This window comes from Haliaeetus albicilla, chromosome 2 (genome assembly GCF_947461875.1).
Source record: "Haliaeetus albicilla chromosome 2, bHalAlb1.1, whole genome shotgun sequence".
In the NCBI taxonomy this organism is placed as follows: domain Eukaryota; kingdom Metazoa; phylum Chordata; class Aves; order Accipitriformes; family Accipitridae; genus Haliaeetus; species Haliaeetus albicilla.
The window spans coordinates 74,340,567-74,357,934 of record NC_091484.1 but is presented as its reverse complement, the minus strand read 5'-3'; the positions used below and the strand labels follow the sequence as shown (position 1 = coordinate 74,357,934).

General features: G+C 41.7%; 1 protein-coding gene across 7 annotated transcripts in view; it reads left to right on the top strand.

Moving 5' to 3' along the window:
- Positions 1 to 17,368, top strand: part of SCN5A (sodium voltage-gated channel alpha subunit 5) — a 216,362-nt gene that overhangs the window by 166,913 nt on the left and 32,081 nt on the right. For all 7 annotated transcript variants that reach the window (XM_069778259.1, XM_069778258.1, XM_069778256.1 and 4 more), the window contains 3 exons: positions 118 to 238; positions 9,292 to 9,446; positions 13,315 to 13,488. In XM_069778259.1, coding sequence (XP_069634360.1) covers positions 118 to 238; positions 9,292 to 9,446; positions 13,315 to 13,488 — 450 coding nt within the window. The remainder of the gene's footprint in view (positions 1 to 117; positions 239 to 9,291; positions 9,447 to 13,314; positions 13,489 to 17,368) is intronic.

Here is a 17,368-nt window from a genome sequence, read left to right as displayed (position 1 = left end):
CGATGGCTCTGTTGGGCTGGCTTTAGCTGGGATATTGGTTAGTGGAATAAAAACTCAGCTACTTCCTCCGGGGCGATTGATTAATTTGTTTTCATCTTTGCTCTTGTTGACAAAAAGCTTGATGAAATCAGTCTTTCTGAAGGCAGCACAGTGGATTTGACAAATCCTGCAGAACTGCTGGAACAGATCCCTGAGTTTGCTGAGGAGCTGATGGAGCCTGAAGATTGCTTCCCCGAAGGTAAGGGCCTGCATATTTCACCGCAATGCTGAGGCAAGAAACCTCCTCTTCTCTTAGTGAACATCTCTCCACCTTCACACCATGTTCCCCTGGCTGCTTGCAGTAGTATTTCACTAGATGCACTTCATTTGTTAGATACCGTAATGCTCCAAACGCACGCTCGGAATCACTTCTTATCATTAGTCTTTGGATTTCCAAGGTGAGATAAGCCAAAAGCATGCTCTAAAAGGCTCTGCAGCTTCTAAAGTGGTAGGCTTTTTTTCACCATAATTTGTGCCATAAAGGTGTTTGGGGTTTTTTTAAATGTTGATTTTTCTGACTTGGCCAATGAAGATTTTTGCCTTCCAGTATGTGTGCATGGTCAACTCTGGTAGAGAACTGACCAGATCAGGGTGTTTCTGTTGCTTAAATGTATATAGGCAGTTAACAGACACTGTCTGGAGAGTTCATGAGTCCAGGGACTCTCTTCCATTTATTTTAAAGGATGTTAAGATTAGCATGTCCAGTAACTTTCATCTGACCAGGAATGTGTTATGTAAAGCATATTTTACTTAATTATTTTAGATAACAACAAATCATATTTACATAACTCTTTTAACACCAAAATATGCCATCATTTTATCATTTTTTTAACACCAGCCTGCTCCAAAACACAGGTTTAAAACCCAGCTGCATCAGATCTATTTTAAAGTTAATCTATAAGGTAAAAAACATTTGAAGTTATTTCTTCTCAGAATGAGTTCTATTCCAAATATTATCTCAGTCAGATTCCTCATTTTTCTTTAAATCTAGGTTAGGAAAAATAGGGTTAGCTGAATGTTCGTATATTCCCTAGAAAATTCAAGGATTATTATAAATAAAAACAGAGCTGCTCAGATGGGATCAGACAGAGATGATTTGCTGGGTATACGAATGCCCCTGAAGTCAGCAAAAATGTGCATCTCTATATCTGTGAGAAAGATGATTGAATGAGGTAAGGGAGCCCTGCAGGGCTTACAAATGTCCCTAGGATCCAAACATTTTTTTGGCAGCTCTGCTTAAAAGCAGTAGCCAAAAATTAATGCAGTTGATGGAGGAAAGCATGGGGTAACTATTCTGGCCGCTACAATAACATTTAGAAATTAGATCTGGTGTTTTCATTCTTTCACAATATATTTCTTAATGAAGCTAGTGAGCAGCAATCTATGTTGTGCACTGCAAAGTGAGAAATTATATTACAATTGCTTAAACAAGCCAGTGCTGTAAGACCAGTGCTAGTCAGACGCCAGTTTACAAATGCTGAAACTGTGGCTGGCCACAATCACCTTCCAGTTTTTAGAAGAAATGTGCACAGCCCTGATTCATTCCCAGAGCAGTAGCACTCTGTAATTTGCTCTCTCTTAAAATAACCAGAACTGCCTGAAAAACCATCATGCAGGACTACACCAGTACCAACCCAGTTTGTCAGATCTTCTCCAGTGCTGTCAATGGGATGCCGGGTAGGAAGCGGTGCTGTTCTAGATCACTGGAAGCATTAAGCCGGTTTTGAAGCCACTCAACCCTGGCAGCAGAGAAATGTAGAAATAAAGGTGTTGTGGGCTGAACCCCAAGCTTGGCCTGGGCTATGTCCACCCTGCCGCCTCCTGGTCCCTTCCCCCCCAGCATCCTGCTCCTGCCTTTTGCCTTTTATTCCTTGTCTCTCCTACTTTATCACCAGTCCCTGTTCAAGTCAGAGAGTTTTCCTTTTCTCCCAAGGTACGGCCAGCGGAGCCTTGAGGTCTGAATGGGAATTGAAGGAGAACCTGCTCCCAGTCCTCAGCCCAGTGCAGTGTGCCTGGGGGCACTGGGGATGCGGCTGCAGGCGATGTCCTCCCCAACGTATCTGCTCTGCTTTCCTGTGCAGCATATATCCATGCAGATTTTTCAGAGGCTACTGTGTAGGCTAAATGTGATCACATTCCTCGTGGATTTGGCAAAAATGCATAAGCTTGACATGTGAATGTTCGCTCATAAAATGTCAAGTCAAAGTGCCATAAACTGAAAGTCCAAATGATTCTCACTGCAATGACATTAACATTTGTTTCTATTTATGCAGGGAAACAAAGTTGTTTTCCTATAGTTTTCTTCCATTAAATACCTTCCAAAATTTTTACCCAAGCCTACCATTGCTATTAAACCTCATGCAGTTATCATTTCAGTCTAGTTAAAAAACGAGCAAGCCAACAAACTACAGTCTCGTTAGCTAAGATATGACAAGGTTATAAAGTACTAAAGTGGAAGTATTGAAGGGCATGCACTGGGCAAGTTTATCTAGTGTTGCCTTTACTGCCTTGATACAACAGTATTTGGTATATTTGGGAGAATAACCGGCTAATATTTGTGAAAGAAGGAGATTAGGTGAGATGAAGAGGAAGAGCGAGAGGGGAAGGGTTAAGTTTGTACCTTGTTAGCTCACCAGCTGTCTAAATTCAAACTATGCCATTTCTAAACACATCCAGCATAGGTTATGTCCTGAACAAATATGTTCCCGATTCAGCCCCCTTTTTCAGATAACAAAGGCAATGAAGATAATGCATGTTCTTGAAATAGTTGCTGAAAGTTTGCTGAGGTCACAGTTTTCCGGGAGTTGGGTGACCCAGATAAGCCATAGGTCATTTTTTCTTGGGGAGACTTGTTAATTCATTATCATCTCAAAATAGCTTTGATTAGGGTCAATGGGGAATATTCTTCAGTCAGGAAATGTGAAGCCAAGGTAGGGTCACAGCTCTGGCAGCTAGCAAGTATTGCTGGGAAAAACCTGATAGAAATGGAGAGATCGTTCTTGTTGCCAGATGATGGAAAAGCAACATCTAGGCAATGCCAGCTATTGGGGTATTTTTTCCTCCAGATGCCTTGCAACACTCCAGTCCTGTTACCTCCATTGGCATGCATTCTCTGCATCAAAAATTGCTATCTGTTTGGACATTATCTTCTGTGTCTCACAGAAGGTCATCCAAAGAAAGCCCCCTGGTCCCAGCACACTCCTCTCTCCCAGACCCTAATAGGAGAAAGTTTTCACCAAGTCCTTAAGCGTAATTCCCCGGACACAGCCCGCTGGCAAAGGTTTCAAAGGCGTATCGTTAGATGGTCATGCAAGAATGAACTACCTTGCTCAACGCGCAGTTGATCGCAACTCGTGACACCAAGGACGCCCCAAACCAGTTTTTCATGTGACCATGTAGGAGCGATTATCGCAGCTGGAAAATACCATGCACTAAAGTGGAGTTACTCTGATTAATGGTGGATCTGCATCATGCCCTTCCCAACTACAATTAGCGGCTGTTTAGAAATAAAAAAGCAAAGAGGAGCAAAACTAGACCGTCAAACTGAACAAATCTAAACTGAGCTACAGGGACCACCACCAGATGATGTTTAAAAGTTAAGTAAAATTAAACCAAGCCCAACAAAATGTGTTAATAGACATCCTAGAAAAAAATGATGGAACAAAATCAAGTTTTAAAGTATCTCTTTGCTCTAGCTGCCATACCTGAGATACAGTGTATTTTTCCACCGGGAAGGGCATGCTAGTGTTTTGTTGTGTACAATTTTCAGACGTCGTAAGACTCTTACAGTCCTATTGGATGTACAGAATTAAATTCATTTAGGTTGGACAGGACCTCTAGATTTCAACTCGTCCACCCCCTCGCTTAAAGCAGGGCTGACGTCGGTGGTAGACCAGGCTGTCCACTGCCTTTGCTTCAAGGCGTTACACCGTTATTTGTAGTGATTCTGAGAGGATATGTTTTGAGGAGAGGAGCAGCAGATAAACAAGAAATGTACCCTTGTAAAGCCCTTGGAAGAGTAAAAAACACCTGGCAGATTGTGGCTTTGTCAGATGCTCTCTTGGCAGCACCCGGCCGTAGTACACAAGAAAAAAATCAAATCTCCATGTGTGCTCAGGTACCCGAATGCTGGAGGCAGTGATGGCAAATCTTCTCCGTGTCAGCCAGGGGGAAAAAACTCTTTTCCGAGCTGCACAGTATAAAACCCAGCCGTGCATGCCAGGGGGTTAGTGGGGCTCGAAGATGAGAAAGGTGTTAAATAAGGAGGGTCTGCAGAGATCATGTTCCCTCCAGCATGGGGAGATAGCTGGGGTCTTACAAAGGGACTACAGCCAGGCTTGCTTTCTTGCTTGAGCGTACACAGCTAGCTAGACTGGTCATTACAAACCCAGCTTGGAAGATACATATATTAAAACCATGTTACGAATACCCGCTTGCTTGAGTTTATGCTGAGGAAGCTGTATTTTCTTTGTGTCAAACCAAGCAATGCTGTAACCACTCAGAGCATTCAGAACTGAGCAAAATATTGTTTTGTTCTAAAAATGAATGTCCCAATAATTGGGAACTCCTGTGTAAAAGTAGTAGCAAAATTACTGCAGTTTGAACACAAGGTACCAGACTTGCTGTACCACAGTAAAGAAGAAATTAATTGGTCTTCCTACTTTATTGAAGAGAATCAGCAGCCCAATCCATCTGAAACATATCTAATAATTTTATGTAAATTTAAATGTATGTATTGGTGTGAACAAGCAGTGGATTTGTAAAGTCTTTACTCATAAGCCTGAAATCAATAGTCTTGGCTGTCATGCATGCAGGAGGAAGTTTTTGCTGTATAGTTCCCACATTTACAAAGAGATTTTTTTCCTAATGCAGCAAGGTAATGCAATCAGGTCTAGCAGCTCCATGATTATAATGCACCAGGCTAGAAAATGTGAATGTGGAACCAAAGGAATATTTACACAAAATGCATTGTAAATGAAATTCCTCCTGCCTTTTTTTTTGTTGTTGTTAACTTGTTTATCATTGTGGCAGATGCTTAAGTAAGAGCTTTCCCTGTCACACCTGCAGTGGAGACTGTGGTTTAGGACACATTTTAATCTGCAGTTTGTGATTGCGCTACAGGACACCCCGGTGACTGAAGGGAACAATTCCCTTGTTATGAAAAACAAACAAAAAGTAAATAATATCATAGTAAACCGATGCATTTGGAAAGGTTTCTTGGTAAATAGGTCTCTGTTTCATGAGAAATGGTATATAAAGTTGAAATGTGAATTGAAAACAGATGTCCTTGGACAAGCTGACCACTGATGCAACTCAGTACAGCTTCACTGATTTACCAGCATGTAACTCAACACTTTGGGGGAACTTTTTCTGCTGTTCTGTGTTTCTGTTGAGCAGTAACCTACTAGCCAACAGGCCATGGTGGAAATGAGTCAGTTTTGCTCTCAAAAAAGATGTAGCCCAACATGAATTACAGTGGCAAAATTAAGTCCTTACTAAATCACAAGGCGGTCAGCTTCTTCTGCACAACGCGTCCCCTACTAGCACTGATTTCAGGGGGATAGCACAAATCTATTAGACAAGGCAGTATGAGTAATGCTGCTATAAGAAATGTCAAAGGGTTTATTCCTGCCTTGACACTTGCTGTGCTAAACGGTGTTAATGAATAGTCTTCTTCGTGCGGATAAAGTAGCTTTCAAAACCTGAAGCTGGGCTCTGCTGACCACCTGCCTTGTTATAGAAGCCAGCTGGAGTTATGATTGCACAGACCCTCACCAGGTCATGCCTTAGACACATTGGAATGTTTTTGATATTTTGATTTCACAGAAATGGGAAAAAAAGCCACTATTAGAATGCTGACCAAGGTCAGGTAAACTTTTTTTGTTGGGTTATGTGAAGCTTCTAATTCAGCATTTAAGCTCGGGTCAGGGTCACCAGAACAGTAGGCTACCAGCACCACGAGAGAGTCCAGAAAAGCACAGGCATAAAATAACAGTCAGTGAGGGAAATCAGAAAATTTGAAATGGAAATAGAACTTTACTAATTCATTAAAAGACCTATTTTTGGTCAGTTTTCTTTTTTTTGTTTTTTGTTCCATTTTCTTTTTTTCTGTTTGATTGATGAATAGTTAAAAAGAGCATGTCATCTGAATTGCAGCCAGCGTGATTATTCATGGAAGTGCTATTTGACATTAGTAATTGTATCAGAATCTGGTCTAAACATTTCTGAATTGGGCCCAATCAAAAGAATGGGATTTAATAGCGCTGTGATTTTGGGCTGACTCATCTGAGAAGCTATTTTGGATTTTCCAAGGTATTACTGTCAGAAACTAGGACTTTTTTTTTCCATCACAAAAGAAGTGACTTTGGAACTCACGGTGCCCTGCTCATTAGTATTTAATTTGAAGGTGATCCCCTAATTTTAGCTGTGCTTGGGCTCAGGTAATCATGTAGGCTCCCTGTGTAGTGGAAAGACAGAGGCAGACTCCTCCAGGGAATGATTCATCTAACTGTCTTACAGTGGGGAAAACCACTTCCTGGAAGATCCTAACTTTTTCCAACGGTACTTACAGAGCAGTTCTACTCTGTAAGACCATGACAGAGAGTGTCAGGCCTGTTAGTAAGTAGCTGAGCCCAGGCATTCGTCTAAGAGACTAAAAAGCCAAGTATCCATCTAGGAAGTAACTTAGGAGAAAAGAGGGGAAAGTTTCTGGGCAAATGTTTTAAGTCAGAAAAAAGCTGGTTTTTTTCCAAATTGAAACTGTTTATGGGGACAAGGTAGGCTCGTCGAAAGTTTATTCTGCTAGAAGCAATGGTTACTTCCAGTACAAAGGGGGATTTCTGCTTAACATGAGAAATCCACACTTACATGGCGAACAACCTGCTCATTAGTCTGTTCACTTAACGAACAAGGGATCTGAGCCCAAGCCTTTGGTGTCCCTGATCCAAAGCTGAGTTGATAATGAGGTGGCCAGTGTACCTGCATAATGGCACAGAGTGCGGACCAGACACCTGAAAGATGGTAATGACCGAACCGGTTGTGGGGTGAGAACTAGTGTAAGAGATTTCTGACAGCGCTGCTAAGAGATGCAACTAATAGCCCCCTCTTTGCTGCCATGCTGGTGGGATTATAGCACATGGGCATCTCTAAGCAGAGCTGCCATACGAGTAGTTCCATGTACCTACTTCTTAAAATACACCCAAATCACACACATTACCTTCTATGAGCAGTGTACTGGTTTTAGCAAAAAGTAGTGACTAATATGATATCCTTTTATCCCTTGGCATGATTCTTTGGTATTTAGGATTTAAGTGCTTAGAAGGATAAAACTTGCCTTTGCTGGACTGGTACCTGACCTACAAAGATGCAGAGAGCTGGTTCTTACATTTCTATCTTCTCCTAACATTATGTCCTTCTCAAATAGGTTGATTAATTTAGTGTATTTCAACTGAGCCCATAATTTCTCTGAATTCCAGAATACAGTGGTAGGCTGGGAACTGGTGTGGCTCTGTGTGATGCAGGCATTTAGGGGACAGGTAGTTAGTTGCATCACTGTGACATTACCTTTGCATAAATGGTTTACTGTACTGTTAGTCCCATACCAAAAATCTCATACAGCCAAGAGCCTACACCTAACTAAAATCTCAGAAATGTGAGAGAAAGGGGAGCTCCGGGAGCGGTTCATGTATGAAACATCCTACAGTTCTGCTGCTCCACAGCAGTGATCTGGGATAATAAAAACTTACAGAAAATGGCAGGAGGACCACAACAGACTTAGCACTACTCTTCTTCCTGGCAGAGCCTGCTGCCAGCACAGCCCAGCTTCCAGCTGCTTGGGAATCCTGGCATCCCAGGAGTTGCACTTGATCTCCTTGCATATCGCATGCAGCTCAAGCACCTCAGTTATGCCACCTTGAATTAGCAGCATCTGCTGTCTGCGTAACCTTGGCACTCACCCTCTTTCTTTCCCGAGCTTCCTTGCCTAAATATTTTTTCTACTTGCAATAACATTTCATTACATCACTACAGTGAGATGTCCTCCCTTGTCACTTCTGAGCAGTTGTTGTATGCTTCAAGACATGCTGGTGACCTTGGCCACCTTTCAGCTACAGAAGCAGTTGGCCTGTGTTTTTTTACTCATGATGGGACTGATAAAGCTCCATAGTTCAGTCTCTTTCTATACAACACATAGATTAAATGTAGGGTAAAAAAGCTTGCTTTTTGAAAACGAAGTCGTTTCCGAAGGTCATTCTCATCAGCAAATGTTGTGAAATTTGAGTCAAATTATCTCACATAAGGCTGAATGGCCAGCCTGGAAGAGGACAAGTCCCAGATACCAGGGTGTCCTCTCACACAATTTTAAGTTTTTACCCAGCACAAGGCAACACACATGGTGTTTTTTAAAACAGGAGAGATGGATATGTCCATTACCAATGACAATAGTTTTTTGTTATAACAAATGAATGTTGGTAAGGAAACTAAAAATAGCTATGGTTTTGCCGATCAGAAATCCTTGTGTGGTCCCCATTACGACCACAGCATTTGACTATCACACAGTATTTATCACCAAGGTCAGAAAGTGATGCTATGAAGCATCAGTGGGGAAGCTGCTGTGGACTGTATATCTAAATTTCTTCTGACATCAAAGGGGATTTAATCACCTAAATATATTTCCAAAGTTGTTCTAACGCCTTGTTTAAGCTCATGAGAGTCCAAGAGATCAAAATCTGTTCCTGCTTTTGCTGTCTGAGTCTCTTCAGCACGTTGGTCCAATCTGCACTGTAGCACCTCCTCTCCTTGTCTCCCTTTCATCAGATTGCCACTTTTAATCAGTAATTCTAGTGGTATCTTAGTAGCAAGAAAATATCCTTACTCCATTCAAACGAATGTGGAAACTATTGGTAATACTCTGCTAGAGTCATTAGTCCTGATCAGGGGTGCTGCCTGAGCTCAGCTAATACAATGTGATCAACCTAGGGCACTGGTGACTCATGGCCAATATATTCCGTATTATAAAAATCATTGGGAGAAATCACTGCGGCATGTTTTAAGTGATTTTGAATGTTTTTTAATAGATGAGTGATTGGGGGAAAAGGAAAGCAGAACAGAAGAGGTTGGTGAGAAAAACAAAGGAGGAAAGACTCCATGCAGCATCTTATTGCTAGAAGAAATCTTGTTCAGCAGCTCCTTATCACAGCTTTAAGAATTAAATGGGCTTTTTTGACAATTTGGTTTTGTTTTGCTCCTTTTCAGTTTGTGTGCGATTCTTCCCATGCTGTTCAGTGGACATCACGAAATTTCCAGGCAAAATCTGGTGGAGGCTGCGGAAAACCTGCTACAGAATCGTTGAACACAACTGGTTTGAAACTTTCATCATATTCATGATCCTGCTGAGCAGTGGAGCCCTGGTAAATGTAACAGGATTTCCTAGCTGGTCAAAAGTGGACGTGGTTCTCCGAGAAGGTGTTCTCCAGTTAGCTGTCCCTAAGATCTTATGAGCCCTTACTGATCATTTCTCACAGCAAAGCGTGTTTGGGGCTAAAACAGGTCTTCTTCAGCTTTTCTGATTTCACCTGCCTGTACCATATGGTGGAGAACTTCCTTCTGTTATAACATAAAATTATAACCTGCACACGTTTTGAAAAGCAAATCCTTAAGGAAGGCTGTGTGAGGAAGAATCCCAGAGTTACTTCGGCATCCCATGGCTGCTCCATGGCAGTTCCCATCTGGAGGCTTGTATTTTGCTCCAGGGATGGCTTTTTGTTCTTTTCTTTTTTTTTTTTTTTTTTTTTCACATTTTATAACCAGCAAAGCAAAATCATAAAAGGCGCAGGGGGCACAGAATCAGTGCTATCCATGGAGCCAGTGGGTGCCTGTCACGTTCTGAATACACGTTAGCTTAAACCGCTGTACCTTCCCTGCACAGATCGCTCCTGTTTGCAAACGAATGAATGTGCATGTATGGAGGCTGGGTGGTCATTGCCCAGGACTCTGATAAGGGATTCTTTCTGAGATCCCACTGCGTACTGGGATTATCCTCTCCGTATTATCAGCCCTGGGCTCTTCGTAGCGATGGCAGCATATATTTATGTTGCTAATTTACATGGCAAGGATGTCACTGAAGTTGGTGGGATTTCTCCCAGGTTTTTATCTAGGTGTAGAGCAAAGGGTATATCAGGAGTTCTCCAGGCTTTGGTCTGGTGGTCACTGATCTTCTGCGTGACAGAGTAAGAAATACACCTACTAAATTTGCAGGCAGTGCCGTGTTTGGACAGGTTACCCATGTATTTCTGGATGTCAGGATTAACTTCAGCCAAACGGATGAATCTGCCTTAAATAGTAAGAGGAACAACATCATCTTTAAAAAGTGCCTGCTTCACCTCATCAGGAATACTCACGGGCAGAAAGGCATGATGCAGGATGACTGGTGAGGTAGCAGATTTACTAAAAAGAGCTGGAGAGAGAACAGGCAACAAACAGGATAGAGTAAACTACATCACAGCACCACACAAAAGCCGAACACCCCACTGGGCTGTATAAATAAGCATGTTTTTCCACTCCAGTTGGCATCAAGGAGGCCTCAGCTGGAGCACTGGCTTCAGCTCTGGGCATTGCACTTTGGGAAAGACATGGGCTAATTGAAGAAACTCCAGAGGAGAGCAACACAAATTATCAGTGGCCTAAAAAAAGGAGGAAAATACAGAAGTACTGGGCTTATGTAGTTTAAAGAAAGTCTCTGCAGGGAGACAAGAAGGTGGAAATACATAAATGTTGATGCAAAAAGGAAATGAATGGACTGTTCTCCAGGTCCACCAGGGATGGGCTGAAATTTCACCCAGGGGATTTTATTTTATTACGAAAAGTAAGAGGCTGAAAAACTTGGGTAAATAGTAGGCTGCTGAAAATTGTCATAGCTTTGCTGAAATCAATGGAGTCTGACAGTTTTTGCACCAGCTTGAGAATCAGCATGTTAATTTTTTAACACATTTTAAAGGGGGCATGTTGCTTGCTATAATAGATGAATACACTTCCTTACATATGTAATTAAAAGTGCCTTAGATACTGAACACTGCAATATAAATCTCATTTAATTTTCATTGCATGCATTCATTTACTTTTTGCGATTTTCAATTTAGCCAGTGCAATTCTGTATAAGGGCAAATTATGCTGCATTTTCTCACATATCAGCACTGCACTTCAGTATTTGGACTGGAGATGTTGGAGGCAGCACACAACTTTTTTCTTCTGTTATTCTGGGGTGAGCTCTTCCAAAAACTGAGCTCATCTGGCTACATCCCTGGGACGTGCTAAGTTCTTAAGGGAGTTTAAAAGCCAGTATATATTTGTGTGTGGTAGTTAAACCATCAGAATACATCTATAGCTTAATGCAAAAGTTACAGCCCCCTTCTTATGCATTTAAGCCATAAGCACCCAAACTGGGAGCCTGTGTTTTAATAGTAGTTGTGGATAAGACTGCAGGTATCCCGTTTAACGCTTTTTTAACACACAAAGCAAAGCAGAAGAGGTGACCCTTATGATGTTTTACATTGTAAAGTTTTCATCAGTTGTCACCATGAAAAAATGCAAAGCACCAGAGTTTTGTCATTTGGGTAATATCGATAGCTCGTGCAGAAGTACAGTGCACCTGAGGCATTCAGGTAGCATATTTTTCATCCCTTATTAAGCTGCTTCCTGACTCACAGGGTGCTTTTAGTAGACAAAACACAATGTACTTTTTGACAAGTTAGTAGCAAATAGAGAGAGCAAAGGAGGGAGAGGAGGAAATCACTTTAAATAGTTTGTTGTTATTTTTGCAGTAATTGCAAAGTACAGCAAGTCATCTGACAAAGTGAGTGAGCCCCTACAAGAAGTGATAAACTCCAGTCGCTCTGTGTATTGTTTTCTGTGGCTTTCTCCAACAGCTCTTTCACACCCTTGAAATATCATTTTTGAAGGCAAGATAGGAGACTGAGTTGCAGTGAAAATATCACCCCAAAGTGTGGGGACAAATGGACAAGCTTTGGCACAGGCTGCCAAAGCTTTCTTGTCAGTTTAATTACTGTTCCCTGGCAGGCAAAAGAGCAGTGTGACTGCTTGAGTGACAAGTAACACACTTCTTGTATCTCCAGGCACTGGGTGTTTGCTAACTTTTTGAAGTTCCTCAGAAAGTAGCTACAGATCTCAAAATATGTAAATGCAGATAATTAAGATGATTAGCACAGACGCTCTCAAATAATGTTATTTCTTCCTGCCAAGTGATCTGGGTCACACAATGGGATGAGAGTAATATATCAAAGCTTGGGTTATCCAGGTTACAGGGACACGGGAGCAGCTTGTGTAGTGATGGTCACTGGAGAAGCTGGGGAAGCAGAGCGTAACCACTGCTCGACTGAGAAGCCCCCCAAACGGGCCATATATATATGCAGCCCTGACACTAGGATCCTACATTTTATTTGACCTACGTTATAAAGTGAAAACTAAATTATGAGACAACTTTATTTGTTTTATTTTAGTGGGCATATTGGTTTATATCTTAAATATTTTAAAGGGGTTATTAAGTTGCTTGTATTTGATACAGATGCTGAAAGTCCTTTGATGATGCCCTGCAAAGATTAGCTAGAGAGACAGATGAGATGTGTAGATAGATACCTTGACCTTTAAAACATAATTGTTCTGTTAAGTGAATAATAATGAGCATTTCTTGAGGCAGATAGCTGTAGCTACCTGAAATGTGATGGCTGAACAGAAGCCAGGGAACTCCAGTACTCTATAACACAAGCAAGTTAATAACTCAATTTGTCTTCATTAGCAATAAGACACATTTGACTAAATGTTTGGGTCAGATTTTGCCTCCTAAAGACAAGTGTCCTATGCCCTAGGACACCTGATGTGCCCTGATAGCAGTGGCACAGCCAACGGGACCTGAGGCAGGATGCCATGGGGCAGCTTGGGTATGGCACCCTGCTCACAGATTCACTTTCCCAAATTTAGGGTCCTTAAGCTCTCCTTACACTCAAAGGATGTCCAGTCAGTACAGGCAGTAGGGGCTGGAGAGAGATAAACATGTGTTCATTATAAGAGAAAGCTGATCAGGTCTCGGTTAAGGTCAGTTCTGTTTGTGCCTGTGCACATTTTCTGATGGTAACATTAAAATATATCAGGAATCACAGACAGTACGTGGTATCCCATCAAATAATACTACAGACTTGCAGCGCAGCACCGATGCTTTCCAAAACAGCTTAGGAGAAGTTTGTAATCAATCTTTTGTACTTCCAGGCTTTTGAAGATATTTACCTTGAAGATCGAAAAAACATAAAAACCATGCTGGAATATGCTGACAAAATATTCACTTACATCTTCGTCTTGGAAATGCTCCTGAAATGGGTGGCTTATGGCTTCAAGAAGTATTTCACCAATGCCTGGTGCTGGCTTGACTTCCTTATTGTGGATGTAAGTATCATTTTGGAACTATGGCGCTTCTTGTGTTGGATTTTATAATGCATAATAATGGGCTGTTAAGTCTGGCAGCTTTGTGTTTGCAAAATGACAGCTGTCACTCTGATTCTGAGTAACAACCCCAGGCAAAGCTCGAAGGCGGTCTCGATATGTAACCATGCATCCCCAGGAATCAGCGTGCCAGAGCGAAGCAGACTTCTTCGTGTCATTACGTAGAGGTGTCACCCTGCTAATTTGAGTCACGTTCCCTTCTCGTCCCTAGGAACTCGCTCTTTCTTTTAGCATTTAACATCTCGTTCCACACTCCCGGCTAGCACAAGGTCCGGTTACCTCTAACTGCTCCGCACATGACCTCGACACACAAGTCTTTCAGCAGATTAGAGAAGCTGTCCTTGGCGTAGTTTCCCGGTGAGGCTGCCAGCGGCGTGTAACAGTATGTTCAGTGCCGTCTCCCAGGTATTTACCAGCGAGGGAGTCCAGAAGAAGGTGTGAACAGTCCTCTTGTCAAAGTTATTTTACTATTACAAAACCTTACAAAATACTCCAAATCCTTGAAATATCGCAATGCTTCGTTCTCCTATGAGGACAATCCTTAAAAGCGAGTAATAGTTGAACAAAAGGGAGCTCAATGCCCCAGGAGCGTTGCTAGAACCAGGCACGTCCCCTCTGAAGTTTCACGTTGCCTGGGTGTGGGATCTGCCAAATTCAGGAAAACCCAGCCATCCTCCAGATGAGGTTTAACATTTCATCACAGCGTATCAACAAGGAGGCAATTACCTCCCTGAGACCATTTCTTATTAGCTTGAGGTATTAATGTGGAAAGCTGGCAGAGCTCTGCCATGACTGTGTAACTTATTAAACTTTTGATAAATTATTTTTCCCCGTTTTACATCTGAACCTTGACTCAGGGGAGAACTGCACTTTCTTTGGCCCCTGTCCAGGAAAGCACTTCAATGGGACGATTTACTTGTTTGAAGTTATGGACGTGTCTAAGTGCACTGCTGGATCAGAGCCTTTGGAAGCTTCTCCAGAGCTTTAATAAATTGATTTATGAAAAGGAAGTTCTTTACATAAATCGTAGGTCATAAATTCCTCTTTGCATACATGCTTGGAAACCTCTTAAAGGAAAGGCACTCATTTTTCACAGATTAGCCTCAATGGAAGAGGAAAGCCTGGTTTAATTATCTAACCACAAAATTGGAAACCACCAGTTCCTAAGTTAGAGCCCAACCCTGAAAACTGTGCTTACTGTAGTTTCAGTCGAGTGACATAGCTTTGCTTTCCTGGTTTCTCCATCTGTAAAATGGGACTAATAGGACTCACCTAAAGTATCATATGGGCTTCCAGGAATTTGTTATTGGAGTTGTTGTTTTAATGAGCTTCTGAAGACTAGAAGGGCTGGATGAGGACTGAATATTGTCACAACTATAAGTAGGGGTCTTCCCGATGGGAGCAACAGTTTGCACCATGAATTCACCGAAACAGTTTGGAGCTCTGCTGCATCATTAACAGTTTGAAATGAGTTCCACACTTGTTAGAAATACATACTTTATAGCATGACATCTATTTAGTACCAAAGAGAGTGAAACAAAAACTAAGCTAAATTCTGTCCTCTGTGAGAAACCCCCCCTTGGAACAGGAGCAATGCAAAGTCAGTTTGAAACCCCCAAATTTAGCTACATATTTGCTTTTTAATGGTGGGGATTGTGAGTATAATGACAGATTATAGAGGCAGCCACAGGTGGGCTGGGGAAAGGGGCTTCACCTCCCCTGACACGCATCTGGAGCACATATGGCATAAAACAGTGTTAGGGGGAAAGGGGACCTCGGGCCCCTGGGACTCCCCTTATCCCCAGAAAATCCACCCCAGAGCCTTCTTACTGACCCAGAGTTTTTTTAGTTTCTTAACCCACATTTAAATGTTGTTTTTGAAGGCTCCTGATCTAACCAAAAAGTCGCTCCACCCTTGAGTTTAGTTATTGATTGACTCTAGGAAATCGTTTGCCTTTTGGCATTCTCAATGAATAAAGCTTTTCCCCATGCCCCATTCTTTTCTTCAAAGTCATTTCCCAATGCGGATTATAAGAACCTGGTACTATATTTTTAGCGGGTTTAACAGATGCTCTTCTCCTACCCTATTGCTCGCACACCCTGCCACTCTGAATTGGCAGAGTAACATGCTATCATTTTTCGAGCACACTTTTTACTTCAATTTACATTTTCTTTTTGGTCCTTTGAGAACCAAATCACTGCAACTGAGCTGCAGAAGGGAGTGAATGGGCGAATTAGCTGCTCCAAAAGAAGCAGATGAACCACTTGTCTGATTTTCTCAAATTTATTTGTTTAAAATTATTCACTTAAAAATTCCTGATCTGCAAATTATTCATTAGCAGTTTGGTATCGGTATTCAAAATTCAAGCTGTGATGGTTGATTTTTCATTGGACATGTGAAACCATCTATCATCTGTGTTTTCTCATTGTACAAATGCAACTCAGAATCCTTTTTCTGTTGTGAATAATTCATAAAACCAGCTCAAAATTTGCAAGTATTCACTATTTCTAAATGGGAAGTGAACCCAGAGGGGGTATAAGCATTCTGCTGCTGAATTTTTTTTTTTTTTCTTACCCTGCCTTGTGAAAAACCTTTGACACTGATTTGGGCCAGTGGAACAGCAAAGACTCCATCTGACAATTGTAGATTACTAAAGAAAATTCTGTCTTGCAAAGCGTGAACATCAAAACACACAGTAATCCACAAACTGAGAGCTATTTTTTTTGGATGAAGAATCCCTAAAGGATGATCTCTGATAAGGGCTTCTGCATCTCAAAGAAGTGTGCTAGTGTAGCAAACCCATAAGAGAGTGCTTTTAAATACATTGCAATACAATAAAGTCCTATCAACAACATTGCAACAGATTTCTTTGGGAGGAAGGGAGAAAGAAGTAATCAAACCACAAAATACAGGCTCATTTCAACTTAGGGCACCTGGGAAAGATGCCTTAAATGTCTGCTGAAATTTGGATATACTGAACAAACAGCATTAATGTACATTTATACGTGCTACCTCCCTGCAAATAACAAGCATATTGCTAAAAGTAACCCCCTTCTACGCTACAAATACAGACTCTCTGTGTTCATGAATTGGAGTGGTGGGCACTCAGTCCACACCTCTTTTTAAATGAGGGAAAAGCAGAGACCGTAGTATATCTGAAGTATGGACAGACATCAGTATCACCATCAGGAATGGTGTTTATGCACAATCCTCTTTGCTAAGAAGCGCAGGCAAATATTTTCACAAGGAATAGATATTTTCCAAGCATTCATGCAATCAAAACCTCTTTGTACAAAGCAGATTAAACAAGGAGTCGGAACTTGGCCAGAGATGGAGATGCGTGGCATTCAAAACAAATGTTTATGAAAACCGCTCTCAACCAGGCATGTCCTGCGACAGGCAGAGACAGTTGGGGTTTAAAACAAGGGGCAGATAAACTCCACCGGTTGTGCATGCTGGTGTCATGTTTGATGTTGCTTTCAATTGTTTCCTCCGACCTATAAATATTATCTTGAGCTTATCTAGTCTGAGCTTCAGCCAATTAATTCTGAGCTATGTCCCAGTCTCTGCTGACAGCAGGTGGATTATTCCATTGCAGTGGTCAGTTCAGGAAAGGCATCAGTCTGGAGCTTAGCATCATTCAAAGACTGGAGGTGTTGCAGTCAACAGCTTCTTTGCTTGCTGATCATGCGTTGAAGGCAGAGGGAAAAGAGCAGTACTCTACGGAAGCTGTCACGAGAAAGCTCTTAGGAAACGGGTGTAAAGTCCCTAAATCATTAGTAAGAATGCTCAGGAAAAAAGTCACAGCCAAGTTCCATTGCC